The sequence below is a fragment of the Thalassophryne amazonica genome, chromosome 15 (genome assembly GCF_902500255.1).
Source record: "Thalassophryne amazonica chromosome 15, fThaAma1.1, whole genome shotgun sequence".
Lineage (NCBI taxonomy): Eukaryota > Metazoa > Chordata > Actinopteri > Batrachoidiformes > Batrachoididae > Thalassophryne > Thalassophryne amazonica.
Window position 1 is genome coordinate 7953778 of NC_047117.1, and position 17554 is coordinate 7971331.

Genomic DNA, 17554 nt, shown 5'->3' on the forward strand with positions numbered 1-17554 from the left:
TTCAGTAGTGAGCTCACACCTGATTGTTTACCAGCATGAAGTAGAAGTTGTACGTTAACATCACACTAAGTAAGATGTCTTGTTAATCACTTCAGAGTTATCTAGTTACAAAAACAACTTTTTTTACATTTTACAAGTGTTTATTTCTTGCCAGTGTTAATATATACAAGAAACATTACATTTTATACAGAAATGCAGAAAATGAATGTCAACTCATCAGTTCGCCTCAAATGCTTTGTTTCACTTGCTGCTAATGTGTCTATGCAGTTAGTGAGTAGTTTGAGCAGCCATAGTCATAAATGCTAATATTCCCCTAAATTTACTTCTCTAAATGCTAGTGGTGTAATGGACAACGCCCCTACATACGTGTATTTAGACTTAGACGCACACAGCCACCTTGCAATTGACTGGACGCCACTTGGTTTGAGTTCAAGAGTCCCCGCTGCGTCTTCACCGTACCATCCTGAGACCGCTCAACTGAGTGCCAGTGGAGTTGAGGTGGTTCAGGACCATAAGTAAAAGTTCCTTGTTTTCAGTGGTCTTTAAATTCTTTTTTAAAAATAGAAAGTGATATTTGTACCCCATTTTTTTGTTACTGATCCTATAAAAGATGCGATCAATAACTAAAAACAATGATCCGAACTGATCACTTACACCCTTGCTAACACGCTAATGTTGGTAATGTTCTACTGCAACACTGGGTAGTTGGCATGAGTAAAGATAAACCACCATTGGTCAACAGCCTTGACCAGAATATCAAACAAGAGCCACATGAGGTCCATTATATTTATTTCACATGTTAAATTCTTGTGTGTAATTTCTTGACATGAAAAGGTTTTCTCAGCGGGCCCCAGGAAATGGAATTTCATGTGCTTTAGCATTGATCCTTGGACCCAAAAACATCCAACAGATACTACTGTGCAGCATAGAAGAAGTACTGCTAAAGACATCTCACAGGCGTTACTAAAATTCAAACCAGCATTAACAGAAAAACAAAAATAAAAATCTTGATTTCCATGACATCCTGTTGCTTTTACTGTTCATCACATACGTCATTACGTTTATCGATTGCTTTGGTCCGCTTCCTTCCACTCAATACTCAGCAAAAAGTAATGTATTAGTGATAAAAGTCAAACTGCATCAGTTTGCAGTGCTCAGCCCTCCAGAGCACTGAAGGATTCTGGGATAAAACTGATGTCGGACTGCCGTCAGACTGGTGGCTTGCTGAGAAGAGACGGCCCCATGGGCCTCCGGTCCATCAATACTTGTGCTTGAATGTGGATTCCACTTGGAAACACAAGAAAGACAAAGTTAATGAAGTGAAGTGTAAATTTCTACATAAATTATGACCCTTTTGGCAACAATGGCAAGTTTGTAATGATCTGTGTTCAAGGAAACAGAGAAATAATCATTATGCAAAGCTAATCACCTTAAATGAAGGTCTAATGTCTTCACTAAAATCTTAAAAAAATTGTTTTAAAACATCACCACCTGGATACTCAGCATCAACCAATGATCTTCTCAGAAAATCTATTATCTGCCTCACAAACAAGTCTGTTTTCTCAGCAGCTACATGCTAACGAGCCAAGATCAGTAGTTTGGCGAGCCATTGGCTGTGTCCCAATTCATGGTCTGCACCCTTAAGGTCTGTGTCCCACCAACCAACCATTTTGCCTTGGGGGGGGAAGACGCAATGACTCATGGGATTGTTTGGAGCATGAAGGTTGCACTTGATGTATCCTTCATTTGGAGGGGAAAGAAGGTTGGATACATTGACGGCTTCACAAGCAGCCTTTCAAATGGGACAGTTCAGTAGTGTCACATGATGTAAACGACAGCGATTGCAGCCTTTGAAGCATACAGTTGCCGACTGGGGACATGCCAGAGTTTGCTAGCTTAGCTAGCTTGTTTGAAATATGAAAATTAATAACTTGAAAGACAAGAATTTTTATACTTTTGTTCAGCAGAAGCATACTATCATTTATTTTATGTCTGTTTCGTGTCCCGACTTCTCCCAGATCCTTTGACTGATATCTACCAAACTTGGTATATGTCAATTTTGGCACCAGTCACAGAATTTAATATTCAACCCATTTGGAACAGATGTGGCACACTCTTCCAGAATCGCCCTGGCAAGGTCAGCCAGATGTCCATCATTTGGGTAAAGGTCAAAGTCATTGGGGACTGACAACACTTACCATCTTCATGCCAATAGGAACTACTGTATTATCAAATTTTTAGAATGTATTATGTATTATGTTATGAGCTTCTATCCTTTAGACAATGGACAGACAGGAGAATCTGCTCAGCTTGAAATGGGAAGGAATCAAAATTGAACTCAGTGCAAACTAGTCATGCTAATTATTAGAGTAAATATTTTGTTTGCTGGTTTTCAAAAAGTGTATTTTAAAAAAATGTTAGTAAAGGGGGTAAAATATCATTAAGTGGGGAAAATAAAGGTACAGGCCATTATTTTATTTGCAGATTTACATCCTCTCTGTAAGTGTTGGAAAGATTAAACCAGTCTAGGACACTGAAGACATTTGGGGTTTAGATCCAAAGATGAATATGAGAAGACTTATTTCTTTATATTCGTATGTTGATGTGTTAAGCAAATTAAAACACAAACCCTTTGAATCAGACCACCCATCATTTGAGTCAGCAAAAGTATTACAACTGATGATTCTTAAGGTACATAACACTTTGTGCCAGAACCATTGTGACTAATCTCTGTACTTTTTTGGCACCTTCCTGTCTTGCTTTATAGTTATTTTTTCAAAATCCATCATTAAGTGATGGATTTTGATCATCTTACGTCTGTCCTGTGAAAGTTGATGGTGATGTCACTGGCTTTTTAAATGGACTGCGTTACTGTAGCACTTTTCCAAATGATGTCAATGCTCAAAGCGTGTCACCATGATGCCTCACATTCACCCACTCACACCAGTATCAGCGTGCTACCATGCAGGGTGCTCAGCTGCACACCAGGAGCAGCTTGGAGGTTAAGGACCTTTCTCCAACCCTCTGAGGTCCATGGACACGTCGGTGCATCCAGGTCTACTTTTTGTCATGTTTCAATAAATAGATAAGTTATGAAATGCCACAGCGACTTCAGTCATTCATTCATTTTCTATACCCGCTTTTACTCCAATCAAGGCTCACAGTGGAGGGCTGGAGCCTATCCCAGAAGTCACAGGGCATGAGACAGGGTACACCCCGGACAGGATGCCAGCTGTCGCAGGGCCACATATAAACAGACAAACAAACACATTCACACTTGGACACACACCTACATTCAATTTAAAGTTTCCAGTTCACCTAATGTGCATGTCTTTGGAAGTGGGAGGAAGTCAGAAGCATTCATTCATTCATTCATTCATAGCCATTTGATTTTTAAAAACTCAATCTGACAGGACTCTCCTGGGTGTGAAAAAAAAGAAAAAGGGCTGTCGTTTTTTCAGTGATGTGCACAGCTACGAGTACATTAAAACTCAGCTTCAATAACCACCAATTGGAAAGTGATGAAAATGCCCTGGTTTTCATTGTTAGCATCTTTAAGTAAACTTTGAGTATCATTTGAGTATCTCATTGTCGGGCAGAGTGTCCTGGTTTTTGGTAATCAAAATATGGTCATCCTACTATAAAACCCTGAAAAATACACCAAATGGGCTCAAATTTTAATATGTTGTGGCATTGACATCGGTTCCCAAAAATGTTTAGCATGCCTAAAGCCAATACCCAATGAAACCGCTAGCTTCACTAATTAGTTGCTAGCTGAACAACACGCATATGTGGTCCAATGTTTTTATTCACCCAGATGAGACACAAAATGCTACGTTCAATGTCCTTCAACACATCATGACATAAATACCATAAAATAAAAGCCGACATTGTAAACAGTCTTCTTATATTCATCTTTTGATATCAAACACAAATGTCTTCAGTGTATAGCAAAAAACAAAAACAAAAAAAAACATTGGCTTTCCAATACTTTCGCAGAGGACATTATAGTGTTCTGTGAGGCATCAAAAACAATTATCAAACAATCAACAGAAGTATAAGCAGCAAATAAACACTTGACCTTTAAAATGTTCTGAATTCTCACTTGTGTATTCCTGAGGTGACATTGGTGCGTTCATGACATCATTGAAGTGTTTCAGCCAATCCTGCTGGTCGGTTTCTGTCTCACAAGTAAACAGGAAGGAGCGCTGAGGTGTTTTGATGGTGATACCATATTGCCAGACACCATTACAGTGGGTACCAGCTGGCAAGCCGGGCCCGGCACTGTACCCATGGTCTTTGTTACCCAGGAACACTTCGCCTTTGGCAAAGGCATCCTTCAGACACACAGAGAAAGAAGACGTTACTTGTACAGTACATACCCAGAACAAAGTGTTATTTCCTCCTGGAATGTTCTGAAGGTACCTTATTAGAGCATTCACATCTTATGCTAATTTCTACCTCTGCTGCACTAGAACCTGGGAAGAAATACTGTAGTCTCTACGCTAGTATACTTGTGTCCGAGTCCAACTTAAGTATATTGGTATCTCATATTTTGTGGTCTAGCAAAATTGGCTGGGAGCTTCACGGTGGACCTAATTATCATACATCAATATCTAATGCTACAAGTGCAATAAAAATAGCAGGCAACCTGCTCAGCAGCCTATTATAGCCATGAAAGTATCAGAATGTTAATGGAATATTCATAGACTGCATGGGAATCCCTGATACTGTGACACTGACATTGCATGCTTGACTAATGATGAGCCCCCATTCTGTACAGTGACATAGAATTCTCTCAAAAATGTGCATAATGTTGTATGATACTGAATAAAGCACAATACCCAATATTTTGAAAAAGCATAATTTTTCAAAATTGTTTTATGTCCCATAGTGCATTATTATGATCGCTGTTACCATTTTCCTGAAAGGACAGCAGTTGATAACTTAATGCAAAAATGTTTGTGCAGATTACTTAAATACTTTGTCCAATTTGTGCAACTAAGACAAAAATGTATTGGAAGTTGCTGTGAAATTACACTGACAAAATACTAGTTTCCCTGGAACCGTACTAAAAAAGAATTCTGATAATATTTTTGTTTGAAATTGAGATTTATTTGTCCCAATTATAGGTCTGTCATGTGTAAAGTAACTTTCAGTTGTTTGTAAGACATGAAGAACAACTGTGTGCCTGTGTATCTTTTACATACTTTATGTATTATTCATCCATGTGATCACATTCCAGCTGCTTTGATCTTCGACCGCTTAATCCCAGTCTGCACTCAGTGGCAACTTCCTTCCTTTCAGCGAGCAGTTTCTCTTGTCTAACTCTCTTGGGGCAAGTCGAACACTTCCGTCACTTACTATTTTTAATTATTTCACCTCGCTTTTGAACCATTACATCAGCAACAAATGCTGCACTAATCTGGCTCGGCTAGCTGATGTCAGTTTGACCAAATCTTGAGTTCTCTGAGCCGGATGATTTCAAAGCTGGTTTCCAATTAAGAAAAAAAAAAAAAAAAAACTCCACTTGACTGCATCTCATTCCTGCAAATTTACCTTACAGCAGTTAAATTATGCAAATGTTTCAACATTATCTTGTCTGCAGAAATGTCCATTATAGCAGGTACTCTACAGGATGACAACAGAAGCTTTAAATAGAATAATAGTAATAATAATATATTGTGCTTAAAAATCAAAGCACTTAAGGGAAATAATACAAAATAAAAACAATACCACAGCAATGCACACATAAAATAACCACTATTAAAAAGTAAGCTTTTAAAAACAGACAAAAATATAAAAAATTTAAAGATCATTTTATTAACACCATTGTTGGGGTTCATTTAATAATATTTGCACAGAAAAGTTTTAACTCTCTGCACAAAGTAAGTGCATGTGCAAAATCACAGATTTTTGGATTTATGATGATGTAAAAATAATAATAATAATAATAATAATAATTTTGCAACAATATAAACTGAAAGCCAGAAAAAACTGATTTTTCTGTCATATGTACCCTGCATGACCTTTAACACGCTACCAATTAATAAAATAAAATGTGCAATTATACAGCACTAGAAATAATTAGTGACCAATCAATTATAAGCCAGTATACAATTTAACAAAAGCTACATCTCTTACACTGCAATATAAACACTCCAAAAACTGATAGAAAGTAAAAGAGACTTGACTTTGACTTGAAAAAGTTGACTTATTTTTTGTCTAAATAGAAAAATAATCTTGTCGAGCATTTTTTACATAAGAAAAAAATGTCTTATTTTGGGAAAATGTTTGCTAGTTTTGAGAATGCTAACCAAGCAAATTTTTCTTATCCCATTGGCAGATTTATTTTGCTTAATACAAAACAATTTGGCTAGATTTAGGATTATTTGGTTTATTTTGAGAGGGGCAGTTTTTGCAGTGAACATTCTCCTCTACTCCACTGTAAGTTCAATAAAATAACTCAGCTGGTACAGTTGCAGATTTTAATTATGACAGTAAATGATGAGGATGAGTTGTGTAATTAAATGAAATTATTAATGAAGGCTTTAAAAACTATAGAGTGTGAACAACTAAGGTATGTACATTCTGAGGATGTTTTAAATTTGTTTGCACTCTTTGGGTACATTCACATATGGAATCCCAGATTTGTGCTTTAAACATTCATAAGTTGGTCAATGAGCTCCACTGATTTTAAACAGCAGAAATGAAGACACTGCACACACACATGTGGGAATTTTTGGAAACTGTACCTTTTTCCTCTGTTGGCCTTTCTCGCAAATGCAGATTGTATCTTAGGTCATCAAAAACCTTTGGAAAACTCCTTCCAGAATAAAGGTTTTCAGACATTCTGTTTCAATGTACACATGTAGATGAGAAAAAATGGGTTTTATTGTCTTGCAATGTCACAGTTTGACAAAAAAAAAGGTCACTCTGGGCACATTTTAGCAAACTGAACTGTAGACCAGTGCTGAGACTGAAAAGCTCAACCCAGTCTCACAAGTTTTTTCATGCTCCCGTCCCATTTTAATCTTACTATTACTAACTCTAGCCATACTCCTTCCCCTAACCCTAACTGCCCCAGACCCCCTGCATCACTTTTCATTTTGTGCACCCGTCACGGAATGCATTTGAATAAATTTGTGCTGCGGTTTTGAAAATTTGGCACTTTTCGTGACAGTATCAATAAATATTTTGTGATGCTGAATCACGACCTGCTGTGAGATAATGTGGGAAAAGCTGCCGTACCAGAGGGTCTTTGAAGTACATGAGGCGTCTCTGATCCAGAGTAAACCAACGTTTCTTGAAGCCTTCCGTTTGCTGCACAGAGAAAGGAGGAAAAAACAAAAGAGTGAGACATCTACCAACAATCTAACATGGGAGGAAGCAGCTCAAGAAGCCTCTCATTGTTATCGACTAATTTCTCACATTATAGAGATTTGATACTGACTCAAGTCAACTGAAGTTCATTTTTGGTTCATCAACAGAATTAAGATTATTCAAAGGAGCTTCAACATCATTTCCTCTAGGCTGGACTATTGTAATTCATTATTATCAGGTTGTCCTAAAAGTTCCCTGAAAGGCCTTCAGTTAATTCAAAATGCTGCAGCTAGAGTACTGACGGGGACTAGAAGGAGAAAGCATATTTCACCCATATTGGCCTCTCTTCATTGGCTTCCTGTTAATTCTAGAATACAATTTAAAATTCTTCTTCTTACTTATAAGGTTTTGAATAATCAGGTCCCATCTTATCTTAGGGACCTCATAGTACCATATCACCCCAATAGAGCGCTTCGCTCTCAGACTGCAGGCTTACTTGTAGTTCCTAGGGTTTGTAAGAGTAGAATGGGAGGCAGAGCCTTCAGCTTTCAGGCTCCTCTCCTGTGGAACCAGCTCCCAATTCGGATCAGGGAGACAGACACCCTCTCTACTTTTAAGATTAGGCTTAAAACTTTCCTTTTTGCTAAAGCTTATAGTTAGGGCTGGATCAGGTGACCCTGAACCATCCCTTAGTTATGCTGCTATAGACTTAGACTGCTGGGGGGTTCCCATGATGCACTGAGTGTTTCTTTCTCTTTTTGCTCTGTATGCACCACTCTGCATTTAATCATTAGTGATTGATCTCTGCTCCCCTCCACAGCATGTCTTTTTCCTGGTTCTCTCCCTCAGCCCCAACCAGTCCCAGCAGAAGACTGCCCCTCCCTGAGCCTGGTTCTGCTGGAGGTTTCTTCCTGTTAAAAGGGAGTTTTTCCTTCCCACTGTCGGCAAGTGCTTGCTCACAGGGGGTCGTTTTGACCGTTGGGGTTTTTCCGTAGTTATTGTATGGCTTTGCCTTACAATATAAAGCACCTTGGGGCAACTGTTTGTTGTGATTTGGCGCTATATAAATAAAATTGATTTGATTCCTCAGCCTGTCAGACTGGCATTCATCTGTGTGGGTTCGACAGCAGAACCAGTTTTGTCACAAAGCTGTTTCTGCTGTCTACATGCTTCACTTTGTCATCTGCATGTGTGTATGTGATAGGGGTGTCGGAAAAAAAAATCGATTCACGTCTGAATCGCGATTCTTATTTATTACAATTCTGAATCGATCCAAAATGTCCAAGAATCGATTTTAAAAAGCATTTTATTAAACATTTCCTTGCTTACTCGCTGGAAATCTGCAAAATGAAAGTTAAGTACTTCGGAAACACTTTAAATCCGCAAGCCCACATGCTACGTCATCACCCCGAGCTAAAAGGAGCGGAGCAGCGGTCTCTGCCGACTACTGACCAGTGCTTCGTTAAACTGCCAGCCAACTCCGAACGAGAAAAGCAGATAAGCAAATTTACATCTTTAGAATCACTTGATTAACCTTGTAAAGCTGCATTTTCTTAAACATAAACATTTTTTAAGTAATATAACTATTTCTCAGAGCTCTTTGAATAGAAAATCGATTCTGAATCGAATCGTCACCTCAAGAATCGGAATCGAATTGAATCTTGAGTTGTTGTACGATTCACATCCCTAGTATGTGAGCTCATATGAACACATTTGCTCTTTTCCTTGGACAGTAACATCTACAACGTCTAGAGTCAAGCTTTTCAGAGTTAATTTAACTCCAACTTTTAAACCCTTTGCACTCTCAGGGAATGGCATCTGTGACATATTGGCCATGTGGCACGTTTATCTGATCCAGCACGCAGGCTGAGGATATGCCCACATTTCACCTGGCTGCAACAGATAGATGGTTACTTTTGAGAAGTGGGGATGGACTGGTTGTCTGTCTGTGTGGTTGCCATCCAGAGATTTCCCTATACACTCACTGTGCATGTTGTGCCAGGCCCAGCAAATGAAGACAGGCCCTGCCTCCCATTGTGTCAGAGCGAAAGTCAGTAAAGATAAAAAAAACCTCCAAACACATTCTTGCGTCTCCACAGTTGATGTCACAAGTTACACAGCTTCATGATGAAGTGATACAGAGAAAGACTTTCTTTAAAATGTCAGTGCCAGGCTGCTGCTACATGTTTCCAGTTGGACCTCTTTCTGGGACGAACTGAATGGTGCTCTTCTAATTAATACAACGCTGTAATTGTTTCTTTTATTTCTGTTACCTGTGTATCACTTCTGTTAGTTTTTAAGTGTAACACCTATGAATTCAAGCTTATTATTTTACTCCTGTGTGACTCCTAGCAGTGGTTAGGTTTCATTAGTGCTTCGCTTGCGCTAGCTTTTGCTACACGTTTAGGTTCTCTTGGTGCACAACACTTAACATTAATCTTGCAAGATGCTGGTAGAAACCGTGGCCCTCTTAGAAAGCCGTGTCCGTATGTTCGAGCAGCTTGTTAATTCAGTGGAGTTGGACATCGTGGGCACATGAGACGAGCCTAGTGTCGGGTGGGCTAGTGAATCCATTAGCATTAGCTTAGCTCTGCTGGCTAAAGACGACGGCTTTCGGACTGTTGTTAGGCGGAGTATTTGTATGTCACATGATATAGATCATTTGTCCCATCTGTGTTCTGTAGTATTTAGAGTACACATTTGGTTCCATACGTTTGGTACCATTGCACTCTGCAAACCCCGCCCACTAGCGCAGGCAGTGTTTAGCTAAACATGGCGTTTGTTTTGCTGACTTAAGACAATGTCAGATTTGATGTCAGCGCAGCAGTGTTGCACCAAAGCTGAACAAACTTCTGACGTGACTTTTCGCTGGAGTGAGGAAGTACACAAACACGTTTGCTGTTTTTTTTTTTTCTTCGAAGTACACAAAGTCAGTGCAGTGACGCACCAAAATGTAAGTCCCTTTTCTGTTGTTCATGAATTAATATGATATCAAATGACATGGATCTATTTTGCCGTTATATAAAACAAATAATGAATGTTTTTACATTCTTTCAGTGGAATGAATATTTAATTCTGTGAAAGCTTCGCCTCATTGAAAGGTATGTTCCAGCTTTCACGGAATTAAATATTTGGACCATTGAACTCAAACATTTGTTATTTGTATACTATGTGGAGGACCACATAACACCTGGCTGTGGCACACAGATGGCCACCTTAAGGCCCAGTCACACGGCACTTAACGAAGGGCAACAAAACCCTTAAACAAGAAATCTGGACTTTCGTTGACTTTCATTGGCATCGTTTAACCTTCACTCAGCTTCGTACCTGCAGCAGTCACTTCGTCAGGATTTTTAAACTGTTGAAAAATTTGAACGAAAGGCAACGAAAACCTCAATTTGTCCGTATTAAGTTTTACTGTCGTTCTTGACGGTTTCTTATCGTTTGCTTAGTTTTGTAACATTAGCCTTTCGTTTGACTTTGTTCAACCAGCTGAATATTGTCACACAGTACAAAAGCCGGGTTTTGAGCGCTTTTGTGGAGGAGCTGCAGCGCCATCCCAGCGCCGAGTCCTGGAACGCAGAGATGCAGACACACACTGCTCCAGCAGTGGCTCCAGGTGCGTTTTGTTTAAAGCATCGAGATCAATGTTAGCTTCGGTTTCGTTTTGTTCCTCTTTCATCCCTTTCGCACTCTTGATTCCCAGGCTATTTGGTGATAAAGCTCGTTCGTCCACTTTTTCTCAACGAATTGTGATCTTTTTTTTACTTTTTCCCTTTGTTCAGGAATCATCATTTGCTGTGTGACTGGGCCATTAGGGAGGGAGATTGGGATGGACCTCTGGCTGGTTGCCAGTTGGGACTCAGGACATTTCAAGAAGCAGGGAAGGCAACAACGTGCCACACCAGCACATCATCCCACATGTGACCCAAAACCTGCTTACTACAAATCAGTCAACTTCACAGTTAAACAGCCTTTGTCTCATGTTAAGATTTGAAATCGGCAGAGCAACACATTGGGGGGAGCTGTCTTTGGATGGTGTTTGTACTTCCCGAGGACATAATATATACTTCAGGAACTCCGGAATGTAATCTGATTCAGAAATAACATCATACTTTAAAGTCTTGATTGACTACGTTTGCACAAACAGTCCCCGACTGGTCACACTTTTATTTTCTACTTCACATGATTTCTCACCTGTGCATCAGCGCCTGGATTTCAATATCTAGAGAATTTTCCCTGAAATTTACATAAACACTCTATCATATCTGCCTTTAGAGACTTTACAGTCTGCTTACGAAACTAATCTGGTGGAAACTAATGTGAAAATCTGTCTGTAATATTGCATGATCCCAAAGTGAACTGATTTACGACCCAGATGAAAATTCCACAGAGAGCAGCAGCAATACCAGATAACTTATTTACAGATCTCCTACAGCAACTCAGAAACCAATCTGTGGACCCCCCACCGCCCCTACACTGCCAAGGAATTTCTGCCAAATTATCAGTTGTAAACAACCAGTGTTGTAACCTGGATTTTACATTTTATACATATTATTGTATTTTAAACCCAACTCTGGCATCTTGCATTTTTTAAATTACAGATATTCACATTTTTTTTTCCTTCATGTGATTATCAACTGTGCTGTTGGTGTCAAGATCCTGCAAAAAGAAAGGCTGCTTAAATCTCAATAAATCATGATTTAAAGAGAAGAGACAGTAAATCAATTTGTTGAAATGGCTTATATAAATCTGTGTGTTAACGTACCCTGGGGCCTGTCTTTTCCATGTATCCTTCCTTCAGAAAGTTCCGAGTGAGTTTGGGAACAAGCTGAAAGAAAAATGCAAATCTTTAATGTATACAGGTGAAGGTGCTTAACATCCATTGTGCAAAAGGTGCTAATCAACATGTGTACTCATGACAAGGGGATCTGTCCACATAAATGATATAAAATTTTAAAAAAGCAGGGCAGTGGTAAACTTGCTGCAAGATTTTAGCCTCTAGCAAAATTAGGAACTATTTTGCATCATTTAAAGAGGTACAGATCAAGTGAAAAAGCTCATTCAAAGCCACTGAAGGTGATTGACAGTTCATGCACAGAGATGAAATGAAACAAGTTGTCACCAGAGAAAAAGGTCTTATTAAAGGAGAATCCCAACAACTTTCAGGTAGAGATAGGGGAAACCGGGGCACGGTGAATCAGTGGCTATATCTGCAAAGCTACATATATATTTGCAGCTGTTCTGCCATATTTTTATGCATAAAGACATCCCCTTTATAAATTAGTGTTTTGTATTTGGATACATTAAGGGTAAAACTAAGTGGCAAGTGAAGTCAGTTTTTTTTCCTATCAAAAGTAAATTTTGTGGATGTCAGTGTCTTTGTATTTATTTCTCACAACAGAGGAAAGGTAGCCCCCCAAAAATTGTTATTAGTTAGATGACTACCCCGTCCAACTGATAAGCATGTGTTATGTCTTCTCCGGACTATCAGCTATTTGATAACATGACTCATGTGTGTCACATGAACCCGGGGCACAGTGAATCAGTCTAGAAAGTGATTTACTAAGCCCCAGTATCAAGTGGATGACAAACATTACTTGTTGAACCTTTTACGTTTATTTTTCCATTAATTATTTCGATAATTTGTGTCTATAAACAACTTTTCATGTTGGAACAGAAATTATGACAGTTGTATTTCTAATAGTTTCTAAAGGACTTATATCACTATATAAGACACTCACACATTACATAGCTGGTTTTATGGATTATAGTTTGTATATGCATCAGCATATATTTAGTAATTTTGAAGAAATCTTTATAATCATGTGTTTTGTTTTGTTTTTCATTATATTCTAAGTTGATTCACTGTGCCCCGGACACTAATTCATGGGGCACAGTGAATCAAAAATGTTCAAATCGATTTTAAACACCTGTAAATTACACTTGTGGAGACATAAATAACACAGCCTTATAAACAATAACTTGCTGTATTAAATCCACAATAGAATAACATAAACCTATGCAAAATGTGTTTACGCTGCCACAAAACAACTTTTCTGATCCACTGTGCCCCGGCTTCCCCTATTTTGATAAAAGAAGTCATAAGTCCTAAAAAGGCCCTAAGTTCCATTGTTGGTGATGCTTATCCCTGGATACTGCAACCGAGACACCCACGACAACTCAAAAGGAGCTCTAGACATTGGACAGGATGACTTTCCCACCGACAGGTTCGAGGAGTCTTGTTTAACCCAAGACATCTTGTGAATTGTTGACATTTTGCTTTGATGTCTGACCACATTGAGACAATTCACCTCACCTATTTCAGTCACTCTTCATAAACATGCTTTGCAGATAAAGTGGCTTTCCTCCTAAGATATCTTCATATTTTTATTTTTTGATAGATAAAATATTCCCACACTCCTTCAGCGATGATGCGCAGGTTTTAGATACACATCACTCACTAACTGAACCATGCAGAAAGAGGCCAGTTCGGTCTGTAGAGCTCTCGCCATCAAAAAACATATCTTCATGGTTTTGGAACATATCATTTTCAAACCACCCAACACCAAGAAACTTGCAATGCCTTACTAAAAGGCAATACCTTCAACTCAAAATGTGTCCACAGCTGTGCCAGTGAGAATGCATGTGTCTTTGGTGTTTACCTCTACATCCATAGCCCCAGGAAAAGCCACTTTGAGATAGTGAAGCTGAACTGCCCGGATTGAATTAAACCAGTCTACAATCTCCTGATGGAAGGGAACAAAGATATGAGACATTGTGGGATTAATGCTAGTTATTCTATTACCTTAACTCAAAAAGTTTTTTCAGGTTGCTTTACAGATTTACCATAAGGTAGGAGATGACTAGCTCCAGGTTCTGACACTTTTCGACTCAAACCATTTTGGTTTTTGTTCATTTATAAGGGACCAGGCCTACAACGACGACTCAAACGTCACCAAATCCAACCATGCTATTTATTTGTTTTAACCAAGTCAAAGTAAAGATGGAAGCTCTGTTTACTCAAAGTGCAATAACATGAAATAGCTTAGGCATTAGCAATAACTTAAAAATATGTTCATGTCCTTTGTGATGCCGTGATGATGATCTAAACTAATAGACATATGGTAACAAAAACATAACTTATGTATGTTTCCCTTTATGTTGTGAGGCAAAAAACACTTTCCTTTATGATGTGATCACAGTGGCATATTAGTTTTATGATGTTATGGGTTACAGATGTTTAGTTTTCCTTTACGATGTCATAAACCAAAAGGGCATACAGATGTGGACTTAAGTTTACATCCATGTCATTAAAATTTAAAATTTTCCCCTTATTGCCCATATTCCATTTTGTCAAACAATAAAATGTAACTCAGAATATTACGGAATTTAAAAATAATTGTTACAAGATTTATTTTAGTTTTAATTCATAATGTCATTTTCTGTTGTGTGTTGGGGGGGTTTGGCTGGACAAGGTTGGGTTGTTTTGTGTTTGTTTTCCTTCCCAGGTGATTTAGGGCTGTTCTCTGAGGAAAATGTGCTGCAGAAGAGTCTCTCTCCTCTGTTACGATGATTGGCTGCACCTGTTACATTCTCATGCGGCTCTCTATCAGGACAGTCCACGACACCGGTGATGTTCACGTGCAGATCTGAGGACTTCCAGCTGGTACCAATGTAGTGATGAAGAACTACATTTAAACCAGCAGTGAGTTGGATAAGATTGCCGGAGAACATGACCTTGTGACGACCGTGTGGGGACGCTGAGGGCTGTTTCAGAGTCTGACATCGCGCCTGTGAAGGAGGACGAGGGTGCGAGGCAAACGTTGTCAGCACACGGCAGAGGTGAATATTCTGAAAAGTTTATCCGTGAATGTAAATTGGCGTCTTATACGCAGCTATAAGTAATTAATGGTGGAAAGTGTTTGGCGTGCTCCTCATGGCAGTGGCGTGCGGATTAATGATCCTCCACTAGCTGTGAGCAGCAGCCTCTTTGAATTAAGTTGGAATTCAGACCTAAACGTGTAGCTGATAAGTTTGCCTCCAACAATATTTCGTAGTAATAGTGTTGAATAATCTCATCTCTGTTCCTCATCGCAGAGTACAGTTCTGGGTAAACGTCACCTGGGGGGGGGGTGTCGGCGGAACTCCTGAGTCCTGAACGTTCGGACTCCGACTGTTGAGACGCTGAGAGAGCGTGCCGCCTTTTGTAATTAGTATTTTATGTATAGCACAAAGAGAGAAAAATAAATGTGTTTTCTTTTTGGAACTGCTTCTGATTATTTCATGCTGGGTTCAGTCAGATACTGGACCGCTCCTCACTCCGCGTCTTATCCATAACAATTTTCAGTGTGTTGGTTTACATAAATTATGAGGAATTCCAAAAAAAATTCCAAATGTTTCCATAAATTGATGGAATTACTTCTGAAAGCTTCTGTATAACTAATTGGCATCATCTGGGGTTAAACGGGGATCCTTTGGTTTGCATTTAGGAGTCTGTTAGTGGAACTATCTCAAAAGGATTCATGGTACCAGGACTGTGTAGTCTGTTCCAAACATATAAGAAGCTTGGGACCAGACAGACTTCACATTATTGAGGAAAGAGGCTCAAATTAACAACCAGGGATTATTAAACTTTTATCCTATGGCTCTACCAGAAGCTCAAAATCACAACTAAGGAACTGATGGAGTTGAGGCTAGACAGAAGCATCATCCACCTTTAAGTGCGAGTTACGCCACCATGACCTAAAAGGCTGCCATGACTCGAAACATTAACATTAAAAAACTTGACAAACTTTCACATTTAACACCAGAACAAAGGCCAAATGTCAGTTTTGTATCAACAAGGTAAAAATGAGTTTTCTTTGTGATGTCATGCACCAAATATGCTCTCTATGGAGTCATACGGCAAAAGGTCACATTATGTCAATCAACTAAGTCTTAGTTAGTTAACCAGTTAATGCTCCTCATTTAGTTACTATGATAACTTAAGCAACTTTAAACTGATCTGTTGCTTGCTGATGTTTACGGTCACATTAAGTCATTCAGTTCCTAACATTTGCTTTTGATCAAAGGCAAGTTGTGCCCCTTGATCGGGATCAGCATAAAAAGGTAGCCAGCCCTTGGCTCATGGTCTATCTCACTGCCAAATGATTGAAATCAGTGTTTGCATTGATTTATTTTTCACCTATAACATAACTTCCTCAGTCAATGTAAATAAAGCACTTCCCCTCATTAGCACACTGCATGAAATGCATTTTGGTCGGCACACGGACAAATGCACAGGAGGTGAAGAGCTGTTTGCATTTGTCATCAGGCATCAATCATCAATCATTGTTTAGGGTTTGAATTCAACAAATTGGGGACGAGACCAAATACTGAGTAGAGAGTGGTACAAAGTCAGGTATCCACATTTGGTTAACACTAACAAGCACACACATACACACCTTGCAGTCCTCGTGGTAGACAAAGATATTGCGCGTGCTGTAGTCTTTGAGGTAGGTGATCTGCAGGCCGTTGGGGTTTCCGATCTTCTCGGGCTGAAAGGTTGCATTGATGGTGTCCACCTTGATAAGTGCTTTAGGCTCCTTAGCCTAGAGGAGTAAATAAGAAGGTTTGAGTGCGAGAACCCAAAAAAGCACACATTCAAAACCATTTAGCGCACCAAGCTTTGGTTATCAATGATGCTCCAGCTCTTGAACCGGATTATCATTAGTGTTTTGCTTCTCATGGAAAAAGAAACATGTGCTTTTATGTAATTCTTTTCCCACATTTTATTTCCTTGGAGTCATACTGACAAATTAATTTGCATTTGTATAACTCTGTAATCTGTGAAAAATAAAATGATGTCAAAAGTAATAAAGGGGAAAAAAATGGAGTGGAATTAATTCATAAACCTTTCTGGTAGGAAAAATAAATAAGAATTACACCTGGGGGACACTGGTTTCCCTTCTGTGTGACAAATCAATGTGTTTTGATCCAGTTTGAACACTGTAAAAACTGCCCCTCTCAAAATAAGACAAATGATCCTAAATCTAGCCAAATTACTTTGTATTAAGCAAAAAAAATAAAAAATCTGCCAATGGGGTAAGAAAAATTTGCTTGGTTACAATCCTCAAAACTAGCAAACATTTTCCCAAAATATGACATTTTTTCTTATGTAGAAAATGCTCGACAAGATTATTTTTCTATTTAGACAAAAAATAAGTCAAATTTTCTTTAAACAAGTCTT

At 38.9% G+C, this 17554-nt stretch overlaps 1 protein-coding gene across 1 annotated transcript in view; it reads right to left on the reverse strand.

Annotated features, from left to right (window-relative positions):
- Nucleotides 1–772: 772 nt before the first annotated feature.
- Nucleotides 773–17554, reverse strand: part of zgc:92360 (uncharacterized protein LOC436988 homolog) — a 30636-nt gene continuing 13854 nt past the window's right edge. Inside the window, exons 6-11 of the mRNA XM_034188881.1 lie at nt 16770–16916; nt 13989–14072; nt 12092–12154; nt 7252–7323; nt 4106–4337; nt 773–1287 (exon numbers count right to left, since the gene is read on the reverse strand). Coding sequence (XP_034044772.1) covers nt 1259–1287; nt 4106–4337; nt 7252–7323; nt 12092–12154; nt 13989–14072; nt 16770–16916 — 627 coding nt within the window. The 3' untranslated portion in view covers nt 773–1258. The remainder of the gene's footprint in view (nt 1288–4105; nt 4338–7251; nt 7324–12091; nt 12155–13988; nt 14073–16769; nt 16917–17554) is intronic.